General features: G+C 38.5%; 1 protein-coding gene across 1 annotated transcript in view; it reads right to left on the minus strand.

Annotated features, from left to right (window-relative positions):
• Nucleotides 1–25,076, minus strand: part of CNTNAP2 (contactin associated protein 2) — a 2,668,322-nt gene that overhangs the window by 27,142 nt on the left and 2,616,104 nt on the right. Inside the window, exon 22 of the mRNA XM_043968036.1 lies at nucleotides 3,711–3,941. Within this exon, the coding sequence (XP_043823971.1) occupies nucleotides 3,711–3,941 (231 nt within the window). The remainder of the gene's footprint in view (nucleotides 1–3,710; nucleotides 3,942–25,076) is intronic.

A 25,076-nucleotide genomic window follows, 5' to 3' on the forward strand; every position in this document is an offset into this window, starting at 1 on the left:
GACTTGCCCAGGGTAACACAAACAGGGTTCAAACCCAGGTCTCCTTACTCTAAATCTAGTGCTCTTTCTGCTGTACCACACTGATTTTTAAAAAAATATATATATAATTTTTATTTTTATCTTCATATGGCAAAAATATCACAATATATTCATTTCCCCTTTGGGCAGCTAGGTGGCACATTGGATTAGAATGCTGGGCCTGGAGTCAGGGAGACTCATCTTCCTGAATCCAAATCTGGCCTCAGACACTTAATAGCTGTGTGACCCTAGACAAGTCACTTACCCATGTTTGCCTCTGTTTTCTCATCTGTAAAATAAGCTGGAGAAGGAAATGGCAAACCATTCCAGTATCTTTGCCAAGAAAACCCCAAATAGTGTCATGAAGAGGTGGAAAAGAGTGAAAATGACTGAAAATCCTTTATCTTTTCTAAAAATGAACTCTTTCTTGTAGCCAAACCAAATAGCACCAGGGAATATTTAGACCACTTTCTGAACTCATAGTCCCCCACCTAGCTCCTAAGAGGAGAGAGGGTGCCACTGGTCTTCCATCAGCCATAATGGCTAGTGTTTCCCATAATGAGAACATATATATATATATATATATATATATATATATATATATATATATATATATATATATTTGTTTGTTTTGGTATGACAATAAATATACACATTTTTTTGGAATCAGATAATAAGAACACTATGCTTCTCTGATTCATGTAACTCTATTATTATCCAGTCTTTAAATAGATTCATTGTGGAATACCAAACAAAATCCCTTTTCCCAAATCAGAATTCAAATGGGCAATCTTAAGCTAATAGAAGGTAGCTGTTGAAAGCTTCTGACTTCCCTAATTTGTGCTATATTTTCTCTCCTTTCCCACATTCCTATGTAGCAAAAAAGAAAAAATCTATTGTGTTACCAAAGCAACGCTCTGCCTTAATGACTGTCAATAAATATCTCTTGCCCAATTAACCTTTTAGAAGAGGCAGTATGTGGTGGATAGACCACTGTATTTGCAGTCAGAATGACCTGAGTTCCAATACTGCCAAAGACACTTACCATGTGACTCTGGGAAAGTCATTTAACTATTTTGAGTCTCAGTTTGCTCATTTATAAAGTGGGGCAAATAATAACTACTTCAAGGGTTGTTTTGAACCTCAAACAAAATAATGTATTTAATGTATCAGTTTTAAAACTTCGTATAGACAAGCTGTTATTAATAACTGTAACAACAATGTTAATAAAAAGAAAACACTAAGGATATTTTTGAATTCTGACCTGCAACTCCTCAGTTCAAGTGCTTCTAGTTTTGTGTATTTCTGCCTCACCTCAGCAGGAAAACTTCCCTAAATTGGAACCTGGGGATCATAATCCTGGCAATTGTACTGATTAGATTGTAGACACAAAACTGGAACATGTACGATAAGTGCTCAAAAAGTTAAAAAAGAACACCAGGTGAATACATTTATTTCTTTTGGGGAATCCCACTTGATCAGTGCCATGAAACGTATGTTGATAGGTAGTGGGAGTTGATGAAATAACATATAAAGCACTTTGTAAACTTGAGATCACTTCATAAATGTTTTCAGTCATCTTCATAGTTATAAACTATGCTTTTGAGAAGGGGCTGCTTGCCCCTTTGCAAAGAGGTGGATTTAAGGCGATCTCTGAATTTAGATAGGGCTGATAGTCCTATTCACAAATAGGTATTTTCTTACATAGGCACCATAACTTAAACATAAGCACAATGATTACTGTACAACTTTGGTCCAGGTTCATATCTGGGCTAAAGGATATTGAACTGTATATTTCAACATCACAAATAAGTTTTTTCCTTCATGAGCCTTTGTTATTATAAATAAAAATAATTAAAAGATGCCATGCATAAAATTTTAACTTTTTAAAAAAAAGCCATGAAATTAACCTGCAATTGATAACTTTGATTTGTATTCTACAAAAATTGAAAAATAATTTGTGAATGAAGTTATAATAAAAATGAGTAAACTCAACTTTCTCTCTCATGACTGAAGGGGGGCTTCTGTCAGATGTCATAAAAAGTTAGTTTCTTGGCAGCCATTGTTGCAATGTTTATGGTCTTGCACCCACTTCATTCTGTTCGTCTTTAACATGAACAGCAGGAGTTCACATCTGTGTATTTCAGAAGACTATTGATTGTTTCCTCTTTTATCCAGTCTTGTGATGGAAGATACTATCTAAGGATCCCTTCTAATTTTGATTCATGGCTTTCCTTATTTCACTTATTTCTGGTTTTGTATTTTCTGTCTCAACTTCTGGGGACGAAAACTTTCCTAAGCTCAAACCAGCCAATGGAGCAAAGTCAACTAATAACATTGTTACAAAATCAAGTTATTAATGCCCATTAGCATTCTATGGAGTGCTTTTCATGATGTTATTTGAATCTAAATGTGAGGGACAAAGAGAAATACTCTGTCTCATGCTGGGAGTTACAAAGACCTGACTTAAAATCTTGCTCCTGACACATGCTGAATGACCCTGAGTAAGTCCCTTAATCTTTCTGGGCCTCACTTCCTCCTGTAAAATGAATGGGTTGGATTCAATGACCTCTGTGGTCTAAATCTATGAACCTATAATCCAAGGTCTACACACTGACTTTTCTGAAAATGAGACATAAATTGGTTCTTTTCTCAGCTTTACTCTCCATGACCGAATGCAATGGGATGAAGATAATAAATGTTATGATAAGTCCGGTATATGGTTAAAGAAATTAAATGCACATTGTTGTTACTAATAAAACTATCAATTATGTCTCATTAAGGCAATGAAATTTTTCTGGATATTTAAACTGTGTAATGAAGCATGACTCGAATGTCCCATCTCCAGCTCTGTAAGAGCAGGCAAGGAAAAGCAGACACATAATGTTTCGGTGTTGAGAAGATACTACCATAATGGAATTCTTTCACCTTCGAACATTCAGCATTTGAATATATTTAAAGTATGGTTTTATTTTAAAGCTGTGCTTTGAGGTTGCCTGAGTTATGATTCATGCAGCTGCAGTGCTGACTTGGATAAGAATCCCCTTCTTCTCCCAAGGACAACCTTGGGTCTGAAAACAGGCTGGCCTTTCTCTGAGCCACTTACTGTGAAGGCAGAAGCTGTGGGGGAGCTTCAACGTGGTTCTATCCCAAGCCAGTTCTTTTGATACTGGCACATATCCTATCTCACTACAAACCATCAAAGGGACAAAGGGAAAAAAAGATGAGGAAGCCAATTTGTTCAGATAATCTGAAAGCCTAAAACAGGGGTCTTTAATTTTGAGTCTGTTGGCTTTTTTTGGGGGGGATTTTGATAATTACATTTCAATATTGGTGCAGTGGATAGAGCTTGGAATCAGGAAAGCTCATCTTCCTGAGTTCAAATCTGACCTCAGACACTGTGTGACCCCTGGGCAAGTCACTTAACCCTGTTTGACTCAGTTCCTCATTTGTAAAATGAGTTGAAGGAAATGGCAAATCACTCCAGTATCTTTGCCAAAAAAAAACCCCCAAATGCGGTCATGAAGAGTTGGATATGACTGAAACAAATAAACAGATATTTCAATACAATTGGCTTCCTTATGCTAATGAAATCATGGGTCTGGATAAAAAAAGAGAGATTATCATTGTTGTTGTTTAGTATTGTTATTACCAGTAAAATTAGTAGTATCAATTATTTTTTAATACTCTACCTGAATCTAAGTGCCAAGGATCAGTGGCAGCAGACATGGGTGGGATGGTCAGTGGGGAAGCACCACAGTTGGACTCCACCAACTCCCCTTGAATATGGACTTGAGAAGAGGCGTTTGTTGGCCTCAAGGCTGCCTTGAGAGGAGCGATTTGGTTGAATTGTACTCTGGAGAGACACCCAGTGAATCCTGGTGTGTTGTACTTGTGTATTTCTTGATCGATCTTCCCTGTTTCTAGAAGCAAGAGAAAACAAGAAAAATTAAGAATAATAGCTCAATTTATTATAGTGGTAGATTATACATTTTTGTTCTATACTTATTTCCCCAAACTCATTCTTGGAAGATGTTCTTTACAATGCAATGCTAATCACTTAATGTGAATGAGAAATAGACAAATGTTTTCAAAACAGCTTATTAGAATATGCGGTGTAATGGGAAGATCCCAACTTGCTGAAAAACTAGTTCCCAAAGAAGTAACAACAAGCAGGAATGAATGAATCTTTCCTTTGAAATTTGACTTATAGATTCCTGATATTGCAATATGTCATGGATGTGAATAACTGCCCCCTTTATTCTGATTGTTGCCTGTCCCTTTACTTTTGTCTCCGAAACATGTTTTATTGCAGAAACTCTTACAATTTAGTCATTGGTTAATTTTCTATTCCTTTATGTTTTTTTACCTCCTTTTCTCCTTAAAGATTCTTAGAGATTTGAAGAACAATAAGCTTTCCAACCTACAATAGAGCATTTCCTTCCTTATAACCATGAGAAATTTGGAATCTGAATGAATCCCAGGAGGTGCCTGTTGACAGAACACAAACCTTCTCAACTGTGTTACAAAGTTTTGCATGGGATAATGAACTACACTCACATTTTCCTGTCCTGTCTTGACATCTCCCTGAATGTCCATTTGAACCTGGTATAGTGAAGATTGGAATTCTGGGATGATAGAGTTATGCAGAAAGGGCCTTAGTGAATATCTAGACTAACCTTTCATTTTACAGATAAGAAAACTGAGGCCCAGAGGGGTTAAATGACATTCCCAAGGTCACAGGGTTAGTAAATGGCAGAGCTAGGAAGTGAATCTGGGTCTCTTGCTTCCAAATCCATCATTCCCCCCACTATACCATCATTAATGGCATATAAAACTTAATGTTCCCACTAATATGGCAGCTGTTAATTTAACCCTGTGCTGTTTAGCTGAATGCAGAGAAAAGGTGGATGTACACCTGATGGCCCCAGGCCCGGTTACCCAGCAGGAATCCGTTTTACATGAACTCTGAAGGCTTCAAGGGGCCCAGATGTCATTTTACTCCTTATTCTAGATCAGTGCAAGATAGGTAAGTGATATTTCAGACATTATCATCTCTGTTGGGATTCTAGTCAGGTATATTATATTAGCAAGGTGATTATCATTGAAAGGTATTATAGCTATTTGGAGTATTACATTTGCATTTCATCAAAGGATGAAGCTATAAGCTAATTCTTTTTCCACTTGAACTGAATAGATCAAATGCTGTGCAACACAGCAGGATAACTATGTATTTACATGTGTAATTCAGAGCAGGTGATGTTGCCTACTGGGGAAAATATATTGGTAAAGCTATTCTAGGCTTAATGCAGCTTCCTTCCTCTTTCTTTCTTCCTTCCTTCCTTCCTTTCCTCCTCCTCCTCTTCCTTCTTCCTTCTCCCTCTCCCTCCCCCTCTTTCTTTCCCTCTCCTAGGGTAAGAACGCTCTTTCGGGATGTCGAGAACAAGAGAACTATTTAGGACAAGAGAAAGAGAAGTATTCATCATCAAATGAACTGAAGTTGTAAAAGAGATGTTGGTCTCCATTGGTAGAGGAAACTTCCTCACTGAGAGTTCCCCACAAGGAAGACATTGCAGATCTAAACACCTGTGCCCCCACAAATGTACTTCCAGTTAGTAAAATAGGCTACCACAAGAAGTAGTAAAATCCCAGAAGTCTTTTGAAATCAAGATATCTTCAAGGGTGTGACTATCTTTGGGAAGAAAAACAATGATGTAGATCAAAGGATCATGGATCTGGAGCTGGAAGAGATCTTTCACCTTATTCCAGATCACTGACAACCCAAAAAGTCATGAAGGAAGAGATCCAGGCCAGGGCCACTTAAACTTTTTCCACTCGCAACCCCTTTTTGTCTGAGAAATTTCTATGTGACCCTGGGTATGTAGGTATATAAAATAGGTATACAAACCAAACTGCCAAATTACTGCCAAATTTTTTCTGACCCCCACATTCGATGAGACAAGAAACTGGTATCTCTGCCATCCAGCCCAACAACCTCTTGTTTAAAAATGAGGAACTAAGCTCAGAGAGATGAAGTGATTTACTCCCTGTCACACAGGTGGTATCAGAGGTAGAGAGAAATCCTCTAACTCCAGAACAAGTGCTCTTTCCATCATATAAAGATGGGAGAAGTGGAAATAGGCAGGCATTGTAAACTTAAAACAAAGATGGAAGTTGGATTTGAAAGCAATGGACCAGCGAAATCCCCAAGAATCTGTCTTGGCCTGTGGCTTCTTTAGATCTTCCGGCCTATGCTGAATTGTGGCTGTTGCTGAACAAGCAGAGACTAGGAGGTTTGTGGCTACCATGTCTAAGAACTGTACTGCCACAAAGTGAGGGTCCTGCATGGGTCCTCATGGACTTCTTGGGTGCAAGACCAATGCAGCAGCCCTAAAAGAGCCCAGGTAGAAGACATCAGTCTACAGAACTTCACCTTAAAACAAGTCGGGGAGCGGTAGCTAGGTGGCGTTGTGGATAGAGCACTGGCCCTGGATTAAGGAGGACCTGAGTTCCAATCTGGCCTCAGACACTTAACAATTACTAGCTGTGTGACCCAGGACAAGTCACAACCCCAGTTGCCCCCCCCTCCCACAACCAACCAAAAAAACAAGTGGGGATATAAATCCAATCTTTGAGTGCTTGAAACAGAGTGGGGTATGACTTATTCTGCTTGGTCCCAGAGGGCTACAATGGGGAGCACTGGGTAAAAGATGTAAAGAGACAAGTTTATGTTTGATACATAGAAAGCTTACAGCCTAACAGAGCTATCTCAAGGTGGAATGGTTGCTTTAGGAGGTAGTGGATTTTCCCCTACTGGAGCTCTTAATGCTACGGAGACAGGATAACCATTTGCTAGAAATACTGTAGGTAGGATTATTATTATTATTATTTTTTTAAAAAATCAAATACTTTTTGTACCAGATGGTCTCTGAGGTCTCTTATGTTGCCTCTGTGTTGTCCCTGAGTGACTTTTGGCCAATCAGCTATTGGCTTGTCAAATAGCTGTTCTCAGAAGTTTGGCCCACTTCTAGCCTGCTCCTTGCAGATTTGACACCACAGTGGGACAGGACTACTACTGAAGGAGGCTGACCTTGCCTGCCATTGGTAACTGAACAGCTCTGCAGTTAGTCCAGAGATATGATATATACATGAGTAACTATCATATAAAATAATTCACAAGTGAATGAGGGTGCAAATTGCTCTATGAAATCTAAGGGATAGAAAGTGCTCACTCTCTCTCTCTCTCTCCAGATTGCTCTTGTATTAACTATAGTTATAACAGGATTCATTTAATTTTTTTTGTTTGTATTCGCTGAACAAGTTTTTAAGTTTTTCATCCTTTTAGTTAAAAGCAGGTTCTTTGGATCATTTTTATTTCTTTCACTCTCAGTTCTCCTTGGTATGATCCTCTGTGACTACTTCTCTCCCCTCAAACCCTAACATAATAATTAACCAACAATAAGTAAACAATTAAATCAAATTTCATTTTATTTGCATTTTATTATCAAATGACTTTTTCTTAAAGGGCTAGTGACTCATTAAGAAAGAAAGAAAAAAAGGATCTCTACCCTCATCCAAAGGATTGTTGGTACAGTAAGGCTCCCTAGGTCTACTAGAGATGAGTTTCAGGCTATTCACCCCATTTCATTAATGAACCAGATAATAACCAGCCCTAGAAAATGTGGAAAGCTAATTCAAAAGCAAAATTGACAACATCACTTACAGTAGCTCCATGGTTGGGCTTATTTCTGCTGGGGGAGGTGCGGAGGGTGGGCAATGCATATTTCACATGCACATCTAACAACTAATTGTACCATAGATAATCATCTCTGTACCTTTGAATTCATTACGAGTAAATCATTTTAATCTTTAAAATGGTTTAGGTTATTTCCATACTAAGCTTCAACCTGAAACTCCAATAAGTATTTTGGGTATCAAATGTATTGTGTGAAGAATTGATTTTTTTGGTGGGGCTTGGGATGAAGAAAAATTTCTGTTCTATAGAATACAAATCAAACCTACATTAGAATCCTGCCTTATTTTACATGCTCTGACCACAATTAGGGAGTTAATGCTTTCTTTTCATATTGCTATGTACCATAGAAAGAAAAGAACTCAATTCAAATAAATAGTGACAAGGTTGCAGGTAAAAAAAAAAATCTTAAAATGAAACGCTGATGACAATCCTTTTAAGAAGTTGCCAGTTCTATCAGCAGTACATTAGCAGCAGTCTTTCCCTGCTCTTCCTATTCAGTTGTTGAATACCAAGTGACAAGCATGAGCGCCAGGAGCAACGAAAATGGTGGGGGGAGAAGCTTTTAAACAAGAAACTCTAAGATGATAAAGTCAGCTCCATTAATGACATAATTGCGCAAGAAGCCTCATGTAAATTTATGAGCATTTCTTCAGAGATCTTATAAACATTTACAGAAGCTGACTCCTCAAAATGAGTTGTTTTATCTTTGGGGCTATTTAAACATATATGTATTTGCTGGCTTTGTATCCCAGGGGATACATTCATCTGAGGCTTGCTGATAGCAGGCTGGTGCACTCTGTCTCCCAACTCTACGGTTTATTATCAAGATTTCTTTTGGAATAGAATTTCTGGGGTGGGACCCAAATAGCACTGCATCTTGATCAAGCAGTCATGTTTATTTTATAAATGTTAGGGAGGAAAACATGCACCAAAGGGGCTGGAATCTTAAAGAGTTGGAAAGTACAATAGAAGTTATCTATCCTGGAACATAAGGAAGCTCCCTCTGCCACATCCCCAACAGGATGTATTTCTCAAGGGGCCATCTTGCTTGTGATAGAACACTTACACAGAGCTGGGAATTCTTGGGCTAACCAGGCCCCTGTTTCATTTTTAGATTGTTCTATGTGTTAGCAGAATCTTCCTTCTACTGAGACAAAATATACCTCTCCTCAACTTCCCACCTCAATGATTTTAATTCTGCTCTCTGGGGCCAAGAAGGGGCCCTTTCCACAAGATGACCCTTCAATTATATGAAAACAGGCATGTCCCCCTTAAGTTTTCCCTGCTGTTCAGGTGAAACCCTTCTAGGTTCTTGAGCTAGCACTATATCTACAAGGATCAAAGGATCATAGATTTAGAAATGGATTGGGCCTTCAGAATTATTAGGGCAATTAGGTGGTACAGTGGACAGAGTTCCAGGCCTGGAGTCAGGAAGACTCATCTTCCTGAGTTCAAATCTGGCCTCATACATGTACTGGCTGTGTGACTTTGGGCAAGCCACTTTACCCTGTTTGCTTCAGTTTCCTCATATGTCAAATGAGCCAGAGAAAGAAATGCCAAACCGCTCTAGTATCTTGGCCGAGAAACCCCAAATGGGGTCATGGAGAGTTGGACACTTGAAAATAATGGAACAATCAATTCAGATTGTTTCATCCACCCCTCTCATTTTATAGATGAGGAAAGTGTGACCCAGAGAAGTTCGTTGACTTGACCCAGGTCAGACAGTAAGCAGAGAGTCAGAAATGGGAATCAGCTCCTAAGACTTCAATGCCAGGGCTCTTGGCACTAGGTCACATCACACTGGGTGCCACCTTACAATCTCTTTCCAGACGCAACTCATACACATATGCACGTGTACCTAACTACATGAAAGAATTGGACAAGAGCAGAAAGCTATAATTAAGGGCTAGATTTTACTTTACAAGGTTAAGGGTTACAGGAATTCAGAGACCACAAAGTTCATTGTAGGCCTGGGTTGGTTTGAAAGCCTCATAGGTGAGTTTTTATGAAGAGGCAGGATGCTTGATTGTAAAGAAGGGAGGGGCACAAAATAACATGTTAATATTTGGGTCATCTTAAACGATGGGCAGGAGTGGTGAGAAGAAAGACTCTAGGTTTCCCCTAAGGAAGGAGCTGTAGTGATCTGGACTGGCACAGTTTTCATCATGGTCTGATTTGGCCACAGTTAGCCTGATCCATTTGGAAGTGACCTCTGATGCTGGCTAATTCAATCTGTACCACATGATCTCTGAGGTCACTCCTCTCTTCCACGTTTCTCTCTTTGGCATCATTGTCACATACTCTTCCCCCTCTGAATTCACAAACATCTTAGTCTTGGGGTTCTTGGAGAAACTGGCAGTGGGATACGGTGGACAAAGCCTTGTGTTTAGAATATGAAGAACTGGGTTCGAATCTTGCTTCTGGTGTTTACTTCATGGGTGATCTTGGGCAAGTCATTTAACTTCCAGGGGCCAAAGTTTCCTAATTTGCAAAATGCAGGGGTTTGACTAAGCCTCAGAGGTCCCCTCCAGCCCTGGAATCAAATGTGACATTTCTGATGTCAAAAACTAAGGTCCAGGGCAGCTAGGTGGTACAGTGGATAGAGCACCGGCTCTGGATTCAGGAGGACCTGAGCTCAAATCTGGCCTCAGACCCTTGAGATTTACTAGCTGTGTGACCCTGGGCAAGTCACTTAACCCCAACTGCCTCACCAACAAAACAAAACAAAAACTAAGGTCCAAAAATAGTGAACTACAAAGTAAAATTCAGTGACACAGCATAGGTAAAGCACTTTGTAAGCCTTAAAGTACTATATAAAAGCTAGCTATCAGAAGAAAAAAAAAACAGACCAGGGATGTCTTGCAGACGTTTCTTACTGATATATTTGGATCACCCAGCATAATGTAATTATATGATGCCAAAATCACCTGGATAAAATAATGAAATATTCAGTTGCCCAAATATTTCTAAAGAGCAAGATATTTAGCATCATATTGAAAATATCTGAATTTCTCCTGTTTTTACCTGCATGTTTGCTATCCTGTAGACAAAATGAGGCACGACTGGAGCCCAGAAAGGTTTTGCCACCCCTTTAGGGCAAGGGCTCTGCAAAGATTCTTTAGTCTCTTCTAGAGCTATGAATGAACAGTATGCTGGAAGAAACAAAGCCACTCCGAAAATTCACTGCGCCTGCCAATCAAACAGCTCATGAGTCACAAATTGCTGAGTCCTTGGCTTTTGTTTTCTTCCCTTAGAAAGGAAATTCTGGGCAGATCTCACCAGTTTTTATGCTAAACGGTTTCTTCTTTTTATATTTCCAAGTGCAAGTCAATTTAGCTATATGCCTCAGCTGTTTGCTTTATGAAAATAGGAGTATTAAATACAGAGGCCTGGGAAGAAAACGGCTTTCTTCTCACTCACTGGATTTCACTCAGCCTTCTCTCATTGCATTTTAATTTGTTCTCTGTGTAAATGGAATACAACACACAAACATTACCACACCAGTTGAGTATAGTACACTTAATTTCTTTTGTGTGTGCCCTTCAGTAAAAACAAGTCAATTAGAAAAAAATTACAATTTGCAACAGCATAATAAACTGTGGCCAAGACCATTAGGAGTCTGTCAGGAAGTCCAGTGGTTTTCCTAGGTTTTTTAATGCATTGAGTTGGATTCCAGAAAAGGGCAGCAGAAAGCTTTGAGGCTTCTCTCCCAAGAAAGGTGTGTGTGTGTTTCTGTATATAAATGTGTACATACAGCTATATATACACATATATATACACACCTAAAAAGGATGAGGGATAGAGATGGGGCTTGCGATTTCATTGATACAGACAACTTCCAGATCAGAAAATTCTTTACCAATGAAGGCTGGTACCTTCTCACCAACTTACAGCTTTCAAGAGTTGCCTAACACAATAAGAGACTCAGTGACTTGTCCACAGCCACGTAGCTAGTATGTGTTAGAGGCAGGACCGGCTCTTCTTGGCTCTAAGGCCTCTCTACTTTTCTCTCTTTATGTATGAAACTAATAATAGCTAACATTTATATAGAACATATATACGACGCACACACATATGCTAAACACTGTGCTGTGAACTGTACAGTTATGATTTCATTTGATCCTGACAATAACCCTGTGAAATAGGTGCTCTTATTATCCTCAATTTAAGATGAGGAAACTGAGACAGAGGTTAAGTGACCTGCTTGGGGTCAAACAGCTAGTGTCTGAGGCTGGATTTGAACTCTGTATATGTATGGGCAGCTAGGTTGTACAGTGGATAGAGTTCTGGGTCTGGAGACTGGAAGACTCCTCTTTCTGAGTTCAAATCTGACCTCAGACAGTTACCAGCTGTGTGACCCTGGGTAAGTCATTTAACCCTGTTTGCCTCAGTTTCCTCACCTATAAAATGAGCTGGAGAAGGAAATGGTAAACCACTCCAGTATCTTTGCCAAGAAAACCCCAAATGGGGTCATGAAGACTTTCACACGACTGAAACAACTAACCAACAACATATAAAATATAATGAAATATTATTGATGAGAGAAATGATGATTTTGCTCATATTAAAAACCAATTATTGAATTAGGATTAGGTTTTTCCCTTATTTTCTCATTTAGAATCCAGCCCCTGTAGGTTATTCAGCCAGTCTATGAAGGACATTGCTGATAGATGAGATTACCCAATTCCTCTAGGTACATGCTTCTCTATCTTGGTTGGGACTCCCACCCAACTAGCAGACCTTGCAAATAGAATCCAGTCTAGGCAAGTTCTTGCCTTTAGGAAATAAACCCTTGGAACCTTCCATTAGAATTTAGGGTGACCCAGTTTATGAAGGGGAAAACCAGCCAGAGTAGTCTGGGTACAGGTGGATTCTTTTGCCCAGATTACTGAAGGCCACTGAATCTCTTGACTGACCCATCCTTAGCAGGAGGAGCTGAAGACTTTTTGCTCACTTCCTCATTGATTGTTACCAATCAGAGTTGATTTCCATCCCCAGTTACACCTCCTTTTTAAAAAGGCTTTTTAAGCATTCAGTGTCCTCCAGGGAACATCTTTGGCTTCCAAGAGGACCACTGACCTCATTTCATTGATTATTTGCTAGCCATAATTAATAATTTGGTTATTAACTACCTAGAAACTATGTTTCTCAGACTTTTCATCTGTCATGTCAACATACCATTATGTATACATATTTGGCAGGTATGAATATAGATATGCATACAAACAGTTATGTACTTATATACAAACAGGTATGTATTTGGTACTAGGCATACATATGAATACAATACACACTTATATTAATATGCTACACATACATTTTATATCCATACATATACTTTACATACACACAATCATACCTTTTTTTTTGGTAGGCATAGGGAGGATTCTGTGTGTGTGTGTTTATGGGGACTGACTGCTGATCTCATTTATTTTATTACCATTATGAAGGGGAAGTGTGGTCAGGATAGAAAGATGAACTAGTCAACTTTTTATATATATTCATAAGATGGAATGAAATGATTCAGCAAAACAGGAAAATGGAGATGTGGTTTTCTTCTTTGTCCCCACATCTCCAGAAATTCCTTACTTCAGGAAGCCTTTAAAACTATTCTACCCAGGGAGAAGTCTTTGAGATCTAACACCGTCAAAGAGCTCACACATTAAAGGAATAAGCAATAGCAATTAGGGAGAGGCCTGAGGACAAGGTGATTTACCTTAGTGTGATTAGGGCTGGTAACACAAAGTGTACAATAATCAAGCTTGAGTGGATTGTCATTAAAATGTGAGCATTAGGATTTTAACAAATCCCAGAATAGATGGTTAACAAAGAAACCAACTGAATCTGGAGATTATAGTGTGTACACACACATACACACACACTTTCTCTCTCTCTCTCTCTCTCTCTCTCTCTCTCTCTCTCTCTCTCTCTCTCTCTCTCCTCCTCCTCCTCCTCCTCCTCCTCCTCCTCCTCCTCTTCCTCTTCCTCCTCCCCCTTTTCAGGTTATTTTCACTGATAGACCTCTAAAATTCATTTTAACATTTGACTTTGGCAACCAAATCACCATGTTTGGGTTTTAACTCTTTTCTAGTATTTCCAGAGTTGGTATGTGAAAGCTAACTACAGGAATCTCTAAAGTCTTAGACTTCAAGGAACTTTTAAAATCAGTGGTGAGATAAAAGATATAATAAAATCTGGCATTTATCTAGTGCTTTAAGGAATACTGGTTTTGAAATCAGAGGATCTGTCTTTAGATCTCGATCTTGCTACTTACTGACTGTGTCACCTTGGGTTGGTCACCTTACTTTTCTAGGTTTTTAAAATGCTGGGTTTGGATTAGATGGTCTTTAAGGTCCCTTCCAGCTCTAAGGTCTAGCTCAAATCCTCTCAAATTACCAATGAGAAAACTGAGGCTCATAGGGGTAATATGATTTGTTCAAGGTCATACAGGTAGTAAGGGATAGAGACCAAATTTGAACTCAAGTCCTCTGACTCCAAAGCCAATGATCTTTCTCATTTACCAGGCTGTTTCTCTAGATGATTGCTAGATTCCTTCTAGCTCTAATTCTACAATTTTAAGGTTTGCGAAGCACTTATTGTCATTTTCTCATTTTAAGCCTCCAAATAGCTCTGGGAGGATTTACAGATAAGGAAACTGAGGTCTCTTCTTTTTAAATAAAGCATATGACCTCTATGGCCTTATCTTAGACTAGCATCTCATGCCATCAAACATCATTAATATTAGGAAAGTTAAATGTATATGCTTGCATTACATTCTTTGGCTCAATTTATTACCTTTACTTTGTGATTTTGTGTGGATGTGAGGCTATGAGTTGTATTGTAGGTTCTTTTCTTGGGTAATATTTCTTTTGAACCACTGATTCTCCCTCCTGATAATTGTCTTCCAATGTTATACTGGCTCATCGCATATGACTTATTGAGTATCTTTTTCTTTCTCTTAATTTTTAGTTTAAAGTCTTTTTGATTTGAGCACTGTGTGTATGTGTATATGTATGCCAACTGATTCAACCACTCTACACAATTTAAAGTAACTAACAAAACCTCAAATTCTAATACTTTTATCAGGTGAGAACATCTCTAATCAATCAATCAATCAAGTATATTAAAGTAATAAACCCATAGGCTACAACCTATGGGTTTTCTATACAACAGTAACCTTGTTAAGAGTTCAACATTCAAGTGTCTAGAAGCATAGCAAAGAGAGGTAATTGCCTGTGGGAGAGGAGCAGAACCTCCATTTTTACCTTGTCCAGAGGAGGGGATTGTTTCACACTCCTTTGTTGTTTTTCAATGGTTTTTCAGTTGTATTGGACTCCGTAACCCCATTTGGGGTTTTCTTGGCAAGGATGCTGGAGTGGTTTGCCATTTCCTTCTCTAGCTCATTTTACAGATGAAGAAACTGAGGCAGAGTGAAGTGTCAACCAGGGTCATACAACTGGTAACTATCTGAGGCTAGATTTGAACTACAGATTAGCCTGCTTGACTCCAGACTGGGCATGCTATCCACTGATCCATCTAGATGCCCACTGTGTTCCTTACATAAGACTATGTTCTTTATACTAGCTGAGCTAGTCCCTGCTTTGGAACTAACTTGTGTGATACTAAACCTTTCTAGGGCTCATTTTCTTCATTTAATACTATGATGGTATATGACTAAACAATCACTCAGATTCCTTCCAGCTTTAGAAAAAAAATGTTTTTTAGGATCCTATATTCAGTATGTCAGCTAGTTGCTACTAGCATCAGATTTAATTTCCTTTTAATATAGCATCAGCCAATTCTCAAGGGAGGATATTTTGCCATTTTGTCAGACAAGTTCACATTTACATGATGCTAGGCTCTTTGGCCAACACTATGGGCATGTCTGAGGAGAGAAAATCGCCTCTGGAAGGTCAGCAAAGCATCAAGATGGTGCACCTGAAAAGAAAGACACTTGCAGGCCCCAAACTGCAGAGCCATTCTGCCTCCCTCAGTGTAGAGAAGAATAGTGTTCTGCTTCTTTTTTTCCTCCCCTACTGCTATTTGCTCCATGTCAAGAGAATCATGAGGTCAAGCTTCAGAGAAACACCACTAAAGTACAACTGCTCCTCAATGTTTAAGGATTCAGATAAATTGCCGGCAGAGTTGGAGGCCAAGGAGTGTATTTCCTAGCACAGTGACCACTCCTTCTGCCTTCTCTGTCTTTGAAGGTCAACTCCCCTCCCATTACAGTTTTGTTAAAACATACCTTTAAAATATCAAGATATTTCAAAATGGGCTGACACTGTGAAATAGTTGTCAATGTTTTGGAATGATTATTTGGTCCATTTGCAGACAGGATTGGGGGACCCGATACACACGCACATAATCTAGAAAAAGTGGCATTTTAATTTCTAAGCAGCTGAATTTATATTCCCTTTGGTTATTCTATACACAGTTAAAAATGGAACTCACAGGAAAGTGACTGTGAGATTTATTTATGAGAACTTGGCATTGTTAGAGAAGTGATAGTCAAGAGAATTGGTTTCTACCTGAAAAGAAATTTGATTATCCTGCTTATTTGAAATCTGAGCTAATAGTTTTAATGGCTTTGGATGGCCCAAAGGCCTTCCTTCAATGGGGACTGTCTCCTATTTGGGTTATAACATATAAGGTGTGACTATAATATATTAAGTATGAACCTGATTCCATAAACCACACAGGAAAACCAGTCTCATTATTTATAGTTGCAAATATACATACATAATGCAAACACACATATACCTATATATACCTATATGTATATATAGGTATAAAGTAATATAGACCATATATATTATGTATATAATAAAATAAAGTGTATGTGTGTATATATATAGATAGATAGATAGATAGATAGATAGATAGATAGATAGATAGATAAGTATAAAGTAATTTCCTGTTACCCTTTTTTGTCTACATTTATAGGGTGGGGAGACTATTGCAAATCAATGGAAATATAGTCAAATATTGAGGAAATATACATTTGTGGAAATAAGTCAATTAACTAAGCTAATGCTTGTGTTAACAGGAAATTAAAGAATCAGAGTATAACTATTTTCGTTCCCATCTCCATTAATGCACAGCTCAGCTTGCTTATCAGTCCAGGAGGCATCTCTAAAGGTATGAAGCACTCATTAACACCCTGTCTGTCAGTGGGATTACCAAATGGAAACCACACATCATTCTAAATTGTTGTCCATTTCTGAAGATGAAATTGCTAATGGTGATCACTACCTGTATGTTTAATGGGATTGCAAAGATCTTTTCACAGTGTCTTTGATTCAGAATTTAATGAGGATCTTGAAAGCATTCTGTTCCTCCGGAATGATTTCACACAAAAGACAAACAATGGGAACATTTCCCAAGCATTTTCTTTTTGAAATGAAATGAGTTCAAGTGAAAGGAAATCAGCACTATACTTCATTTACATAGGAAATTTTAGAGTGCCTAAAAGGTTTAAATTGTAGGAAAATGTAAATTGGGATATAAGTGCATACACACACACACACACACACACACACACACACACACACACACACACACACACACACACATCCAGAATTGTTTTTATATTCAAAGGTAACACCACTGAAAGTTATCTCTGATCCCTATTCAGAATCACCTTTTCACTGGTATTATCTTTATATTACCCATCACTGTGATACTTAAAGAGATAACAGTGCCTTAGAACTATATCCAGTGTTATATCTATACAGGTTTATAAAAGTTGTAATAAGGATTATGGTACGAGATATGGTTATTCCTGGGATTATGGATGGCCTGTGACTTAATTCTATGATTCTCTTATTTATGCTCACCTTTGAGCATGAAATTATTGTTGTATTAGTTAGGTCATCTTTATGAATTTCAAATTTTCTTTTCTTGAAACGAATCCAGATTAGTTTATTTCAATTAGCAACAGTCCAAGGGATGCTAAAAGGTACTCATTACAACTGTATCAATTGTTAAATGTTAGGGATTCCTATAATTAATGGAATCCCGAATGTTCTACCTTGGTTGACCTTACATATCTAAAGTCAAGCAATTTTTATGACTAACTTGTAGCTAAATAAATAGTAACATAGACAACATACTTATTTACACTCCAGCTAGGCAGCTAGGTGGCACAGTGCATAGAGTGCTGAGCTCCAAATCAGGAAAACCTGAGTTAAAATTTGACCCCAGACACTTATTAGCTGTGTAATCCTGAGCAAGTCATTTCATCTCTGTTTGCCTCAGTTTCCTCACCTGTAAAATGGAGATAATAATAGGATCTACTTTGCAGGGTTGTTGTGAGGATAAAATGATGTAATCTTCATAAAAATGCTTTTACAGTACTTGGAGCATAGTAGATGCAATGTAAATGCTTATTCCCTTCTTCTTTCCCCTTTCCTGTCCTCCCCCATCCTTTGTATTATTGTTAAAATAATCTAGTGTTCAAGGCCTAACCATACCACTCCTTTGCTCAAAAACCTATTTTTGTTCCCCTGCTTCCCATGGGTTTGAAGACAAACTAATCAGCTTTGCATTTAAGACACAGCAAAATCTGGTTTCCAACTACCTCTCAGGGGAATTTTATGATTGCCCTTTTTATACCCTATATTCTATCAACCTGGATAATTAGCTATTCTTCCATTCTATCCTGCATCCTTTTGCATTCATGTATTCACACAGGTTATGTCTCTCATGCCTGAAGTATACTCCTTCCCTGTCACTATCATTTTTTGGGGGGTGGGGCAATGAGGGTTAAGTGACTTGCCCAGGGTCACACAGCTAGTAAGTGTCAAATGTCTGAGGACATATTTGAACTCAGGTCCTCCTGAATCCAGGGCCGGTGCTTTATCCACTATGCCATCTATCTGACCCCCCCCCACTGTCTTTTGAAAAATCCTTCTCTTGCTTCAACACCAACTCAGCTGCCACTTCCTCCATGATTCCCTCAGCTGAGATTCCCTCCCTCGTCACATTTACCTAGAGTTGTTTGTCTTAATTTCTACTCTGCTCGATTACACCGTACCTTTTAATTCACTTATTTGTATAATAATGATGATGACAATGACCATAGCTAGCATTTACAAAAATTTACAAAGCACTTTACAAATATTCTCCTTTGCTCCTTCCAAACCACTGGGAGGTTGGTGCTATTATTGTCGCTATTGTACAAATGAATGCAAATGTACAAAACGGATGCAGACAGAAGTTAAATAACTTGTCCAGGGTCACATCACTAGTGTCTGAGGAAAGATATGGACCAGGTCCATCGACCTGCCATTGTGTATGTTGTTATACATTCCCCTATATGCTGCTTGAAGACAGGGTCTGTTATTCATCATTTAATCATTAGTGCAGAGATTAATTCCTACCACACAGCAGATACTTAATAAGTGTTTATTGAACTGAATTATATTGAATTTCAATCAAGGAAGAATGGGAGCTCAAACTCTCTCTGTCTGTCTGTCTGTCTGTCTCTCTATGAAATTGGCAAGCCACAGGGTTCTTAAAGCAACTAAGGCTAACCTGTCTTTTTTGTGGGGGGGGGGTTTGGGGGGTTAAGTGACTTGCCCAGGATCACACAGCCAGTAAGTGTCAAGTGTCCGAGGCTGGATTTGAACTCAGGTACTCCTGAATCCAGGGCCGGTGCTTTATCCACTGTACCACCTAGCTGCCCCCTGTCTTTCTTTAAAACCAGATTTTGGGCAGAAAGAATTCCTCTCTATGGAAATATTTCTCTATGGGAAAGAGCCATAAGAGATGGAATAATAATTTCTGCCTCGAGGTCAATGCCAAAATAAAACAGCCCATTTCCAGAACTTAGAATGTTGGTTATTTTGTTCCTTTGATAAGCTTGGGATCTCATTGGTGTGTATATCTGCACCCCAGCACAGATGACAAACCTTTCATGCTTTCTGGTTCTAAGGGATTATTTTCCATGCTTTCCCAAAAATTCTCCAGAGAGCGTTTACTCAACATACTGGAGCTCTTCTTCCTGATATTTTACTATTCCAGGGACACTTTTCTACCACCTGCTCTGTCTAGTTTCACTTTTTCCTTTCCTTTCCTTTCCTTTCCTTTCCTTTCCTTTCCTTTCCTTTCCTTTCCTTTCCTTTCCTTTCCCTTTCCCTTTCCCTTTCCCTTTCTTTCTTTCTTTCTTTCTTTCTTTCTTTCTTTCTTTCTTTCTTTCTTTCTTTCTTTCTTTCTTTCTTTCTTTCTTTCTTTCTTTCTTTCTTTCTTTCTTTCTTTCTTTCTTTCTTTCTTTCTTTCTTTCTTTCTTTCTTTGGTGAGGCAATTGGGGTTAAGTGATTTGCCCAGGGTCACACAGCTAGTAAGTGTTAAGTATCTGAGGCTGCATTTGAACTCAGGTCCTCCTGAATGCAGGGCTGGTGCTCTATCTACTGTGCCACCTAGCTGCCCCTAGTTTCACTTTTTTTGAGATGACCAGCTTGTCCTTCTTCTCAATAATTCATGCCATCAATAATGTTTCTCATAACTCTTCTCATATTCAACTTATCTTTGGTAATATACTGTTTGTAGGCAATAGACCTACTTATGCACACCATGCTTCTTTTCATTCTCATATGAGTTATTCCAATTTTAGTTCTTCTGAGGCATCATGGTGTTTTAGTATAGGATTACAGGAAGAGATATCATCCATCCCAACCCCTCATTTACAGATGAGGAAAGTGAGGTGTATACAAACTCAATGATTTTGCCTCAGCTTTTTCCAGATAGCAAGTAGCAGAAAACCTACATCCTCTAATACTCATTCCAGTGCTCTTTCCAATGTGCCATTTTGTTTCCCAATGTCAGGAAAAGTGTTGATGTTAAATTTTCAAGAAAGTGAACATTCTAGGATAGGCAAGAGTCACACTTTTGGGGAAATCCACAGAAATGAGCATATATTTCCCTTTACAACAAGCTCTATATTGTAAATGAGAGGCATTGCGACCTAGGGAATAGAGAGCTGACCTCAGGGACAGGAAGACATGGGTTCAAGACGTATGTTGGCACGATGACTGTGTGAATACTGTCAGGGCACTTAGTGCCCTGGCAATGCTCTAAGATTCTGAGTAGCAGGTGCTGAGCTGTACTGATGGAGGGAATGAAATCACAGGTCTGGTCCCCCCAAATCTTATAAATCTTATAAATAGTAAAAGAAAATGGGATGTAATAAACATTCACTAGGATATTTTAAGACAAAAGTTTAGAAGGAGGAAGACTGGGTTTCAGGAAGAGATTGATTTTGTATTTAGGTCTAATGTTGGCAACTTTTTCAGAATAATGCAACTTCTCTCTGCCCTGGGGCCCTCTCTCCCCAGAACATTCCGCCCCCCCCCCCACTTCTCCTACTTCTTTTCTCAATTGGTCATCATTTCCTGGAGCCACCATTTTGGGGATGGCCATTCCACTACTGGCCGACTCTGTTTCTAACTCTCAGGACTTTGACTGCTCTGGCATTTACCCCCTTTCTGCTCATTCCTGTTCTTTTGAGCTATCTTCCCCCATGACAATGGAAGATCTTCGAGGGCAGGGACCGTCATTCTTTTTGCTTGTATTTTTGTCTCCATTCAGTACTTACTACGGTGTCTGGCCCATAGCACTGAATATATGCTTAATGTCTTGCCTGTTGCCTAGTATGTCATGTCTCAATTTAGTTCCTCAAATTTATGGTTTTATGTGCCACTAATACTGTCCCTCATATCACTGTGGACTCTCTGTTTACCTGGGGATAGAGCAAGTTGACTGAATTATGTTGCAAAAAAAAGCTAATGTTTGTCCAGAAAGGATAATGAAGCTTAATTGATGGAGACCTGACTTCTTGCCAAGCAGGTGAGTTGATAATATTGAGGTGAGAGTACCTGGCACTTTTAGAGAAATTGAAATAGTTTAGTGAGTCCAGAAGTGGAAGAAGATATGGAGAAACTAGGAAAAGCAGGTTAGGGAAAGTGACTCCCAGGGGCAGAGGTCCAGGAAGGAGGAGGGAAGTACTTCTCTCTGTTCTTTCCTTTTATATGGCCACTGGCTTCTCTCCTTTCGGAGTTCTGATGACAGCTCACTCAGAGGATATGTCTGTAGCTCTCCAGGGGGGCCAGGTATGCATTTCAACACTATTTCCTACTCTTCATTGAATAAAAGATGTGCATAATCACTAAAGCTTTTCTCACATGCTACCAGTGTCATGCCAGTGAACTCAAATTGCATCCCCAAGAATTTACAAATGACCAACATTGTAAATAACAATAACAACTAACACCAGTATTTTGGGACTAGTAGGTAGCAGTGTTATTTTAGTCACTAAAAGAACCACAAAATTATATGCCAGAAGAGAAAGTGATGTGTTTGGAGAATTATAGATTTAGAACTGGAAGGGAATTTAATGATCATTGAGTCCAATCTCCTCATTTTACAGAGGAGGAAACTGAGGTTCTTAGAGATTGTGACTTGCTGAATATAACAAAGCTAATGAGTGTCTGAGGAAGGATTCAAAACCTCGTCTCCCCCCCTCCAAATCTAGTGCTCTATCCCAGAGAAGTCAAACTTCCAGCCTGACCCAAAGTCAAAATTCTGGGATCAAAATGTATGGGGAAATACTTAACAAAATAAAAGGGCAATACAATATAGATAATGTTAATTTGTGGTTTTCTAGGTCAACATGCACCACTGACTACTATGCTATCTCCACAGATCAAAGATTCATAGCTAGAATGGACATTAGAGGCCATTGGGTCTATCCTTCTTATTTTATAGATGAAGAAACTGAGGCACCGAGGTAAAGTGACTTGCCCAGGGGCACAGAGCTAGCAAGTGTGTATGTGTGTATGTGTACATACACATGCCTGATGTGGGGTGTATGCTACACTTTCGTTTAACAGCATTTGTGGGCAAGGAACCAAAACATATTTCATTTTGCTTCAGTATATTAAAAATGATAATAGATATGAGACTAGTCCTTCAATTTATCACCTCTCAAGGTTTTTCACAGAAAGATTTGATTTACTGGTTTTATCTAGGTCATTTAAAATTGCACATGTCTGCTACCAGTCTTACCATCTTGTTATTCTGAGACACATATTACTTTATTTTTTTCAGTATCAATAAGTCTTTATTCATTCATTGTATTTTCCCAGGGGAGAGGGGAGAAGAGGGAGAAGGGGGAGGGAGTTAGCATGTGTCACAAAACAAGATGGGGGAAGGAGGGGAAAGGAAAGGAAGAAGCCCTAACTGCAAAGCATCAAACACAACTTCCCCAAGATTAGGGCACTGCCCAAGGAGGGGGGAGCGGGGCTCAGTCTCCAGCAGCTCAGGACATATTACTTTATTTTAAAATAGAATGGATTAAGGACTGAAAGGAATTTCCTAGTTTTAAAAAATGTCACCACAAAATAAGTTTCTTGTTGTAGCTCTTTTTCTTCTAATCACTAAAGCTAGTATTAAAGTCCTCAAAAAAAAAAACATCCCCCCACAACCTCAACCCATTCCCTAAAGTGTAGACAAATGGAAAAAAACAAATTAAAACAACGATAACAACAATACCATCAATGGAACTGGAAAGTAGAAGATGACTTTCTTTTCAATTTCCCATTTGTTTCATTAATATCCAGTGACAATGAAATTGCATCATAGAATTTTTCCCTATAGTGAACATGTCTTCAAGTTAATTACATTCAACTCCTAAACGGTATCAAAACTATATAAGAAAAAGCAATAAAACAATGTAAAATATCTTACTTGAAACTCATAGAAATGTAAGTAGATTTTCTTGTTTTACTCAAGAATTGAAGCAGTATGTATATGTAGTTTATAATATCAAAACATTCTCTTGAGGTCCCTTTTGAGAGGGAGTGAGTACCTTAAAGGCAATGTGACCAAATGTAATGCTTAATACCAAGGTTTAGAGTTATAGTTTTTCCTAAATCCATAATTTAGCATAATTAAATACTAAAGGCAGATTAATGGAAATATGTATATGACATTAATAACATGCTCATTTCCCTCTACTTCTTCCTTCTCTTCCTTTCTATTTTACTTGAAAGTTTTCTTTGAGTTGAGATCACCACGGTTTCAATTTTAGAAGAAGCCACACAGTACTCCTCAGAGATTACTCTGGGGTGGGGAAGGAAATTATTTTTTAGTGTAGTCCATTAATGCTCTTTGCTCAGAAAACAATCACCACCCACCTCTGTTCTGATCGTTGTTCCTGACCTCCCAATGGGGGCCGCCAAGCTGTCGAGTGAGGCTGACAAATCCCAGGCATCTCCCTGCAGTTCTGAAGCTTACTTTATCAGCCTTTCATATTATCACTCAGATGGATTCATTGACACCTCATAATTATTGTTACTATTGCTTGTCACTCTGTAGACTATCTTCTTCTAGCTTCCAAACATTTTAGAGAACTGTAAATTATATACCTTTGGAGAAAATGTCACATCATCCACCTTTGGATTTTGGCCAGCTCTATTTGAGGCATAGAGCAGCATCATAATAGGTCTGGAAATCCTATAGGGTGGTTTTAGAGAAAGAATTTTGTGGGGGGTTGAGAAGGGGGAAAGAAGAAATACATAATCCAAGATAAATAAAATGGCAGTGGAATTTTAAGGAGATAAACATCTTTAACAGGGTAGGCTTGTAATAATGCAATGTGGTTAAAAAAAAAAAAAGAGCACCTGATTGTGCATCAGAAAACACAGGCTCTCCTTTTGGCTCTGCTACTAGTGATCCCAGGTCCTGGGCAAATAACTTCATCTGTCAAAGCTTTAGTTTTCACCTTTGTAAAATGAGGGGGCTAGATGAGATATCTCATCTCTAAGATTCCTTCCACTTCTCACATTCTATGGTTCTATTAGTTAATTCTATTCCAGAAACTTTTATTAAGTGTCTACTGTGTACAAAGAAACAGCAGAATCTATATCCTCCCCAAAGTACTTTAAAACATTATTTCTATCAGATGAACATTACATGGTCCAAAAAAAAAATAAAAAAAAATAAAAGGGTAGCAAATTCTTAATCTAGCAGCAATAGATGCTGAAGATGATAAAAGAAATTTTGGAGACTTAATGGATTATGGATTGTCTTCATCCTTTGAAGTGTCTTCCTTAAAATATGCTTATTAAGGGGATTACACAGAAAGCAATAGTTTTCAATGAATCACCCCCAAAGAAACACTGGGTTATCATTAGTTTTTTTCCTTTAAATATCTGAGAAGTAACTAATGTCATAAGTAGAAAATGAAATTCAATTCCGCAAAAATCTAATATGTCTACTATGTAAAAAAGGACCATTGTGT

Source organism: Dromiciops gliroides, chromosome 5, assembly GCF_019393635.1.
Source record: "Dromiciops gliroides isolate mDroGli1 chromosome 5, mDroGli1.pri, whole genome shotgun sequence".
Lineage (NCBI taxonomy): Eukaryota > Metazoa > Chordata > Mammalia > Microbiotheria > Microbiotheriidae > Dromiciops > Dromiciops gliroides.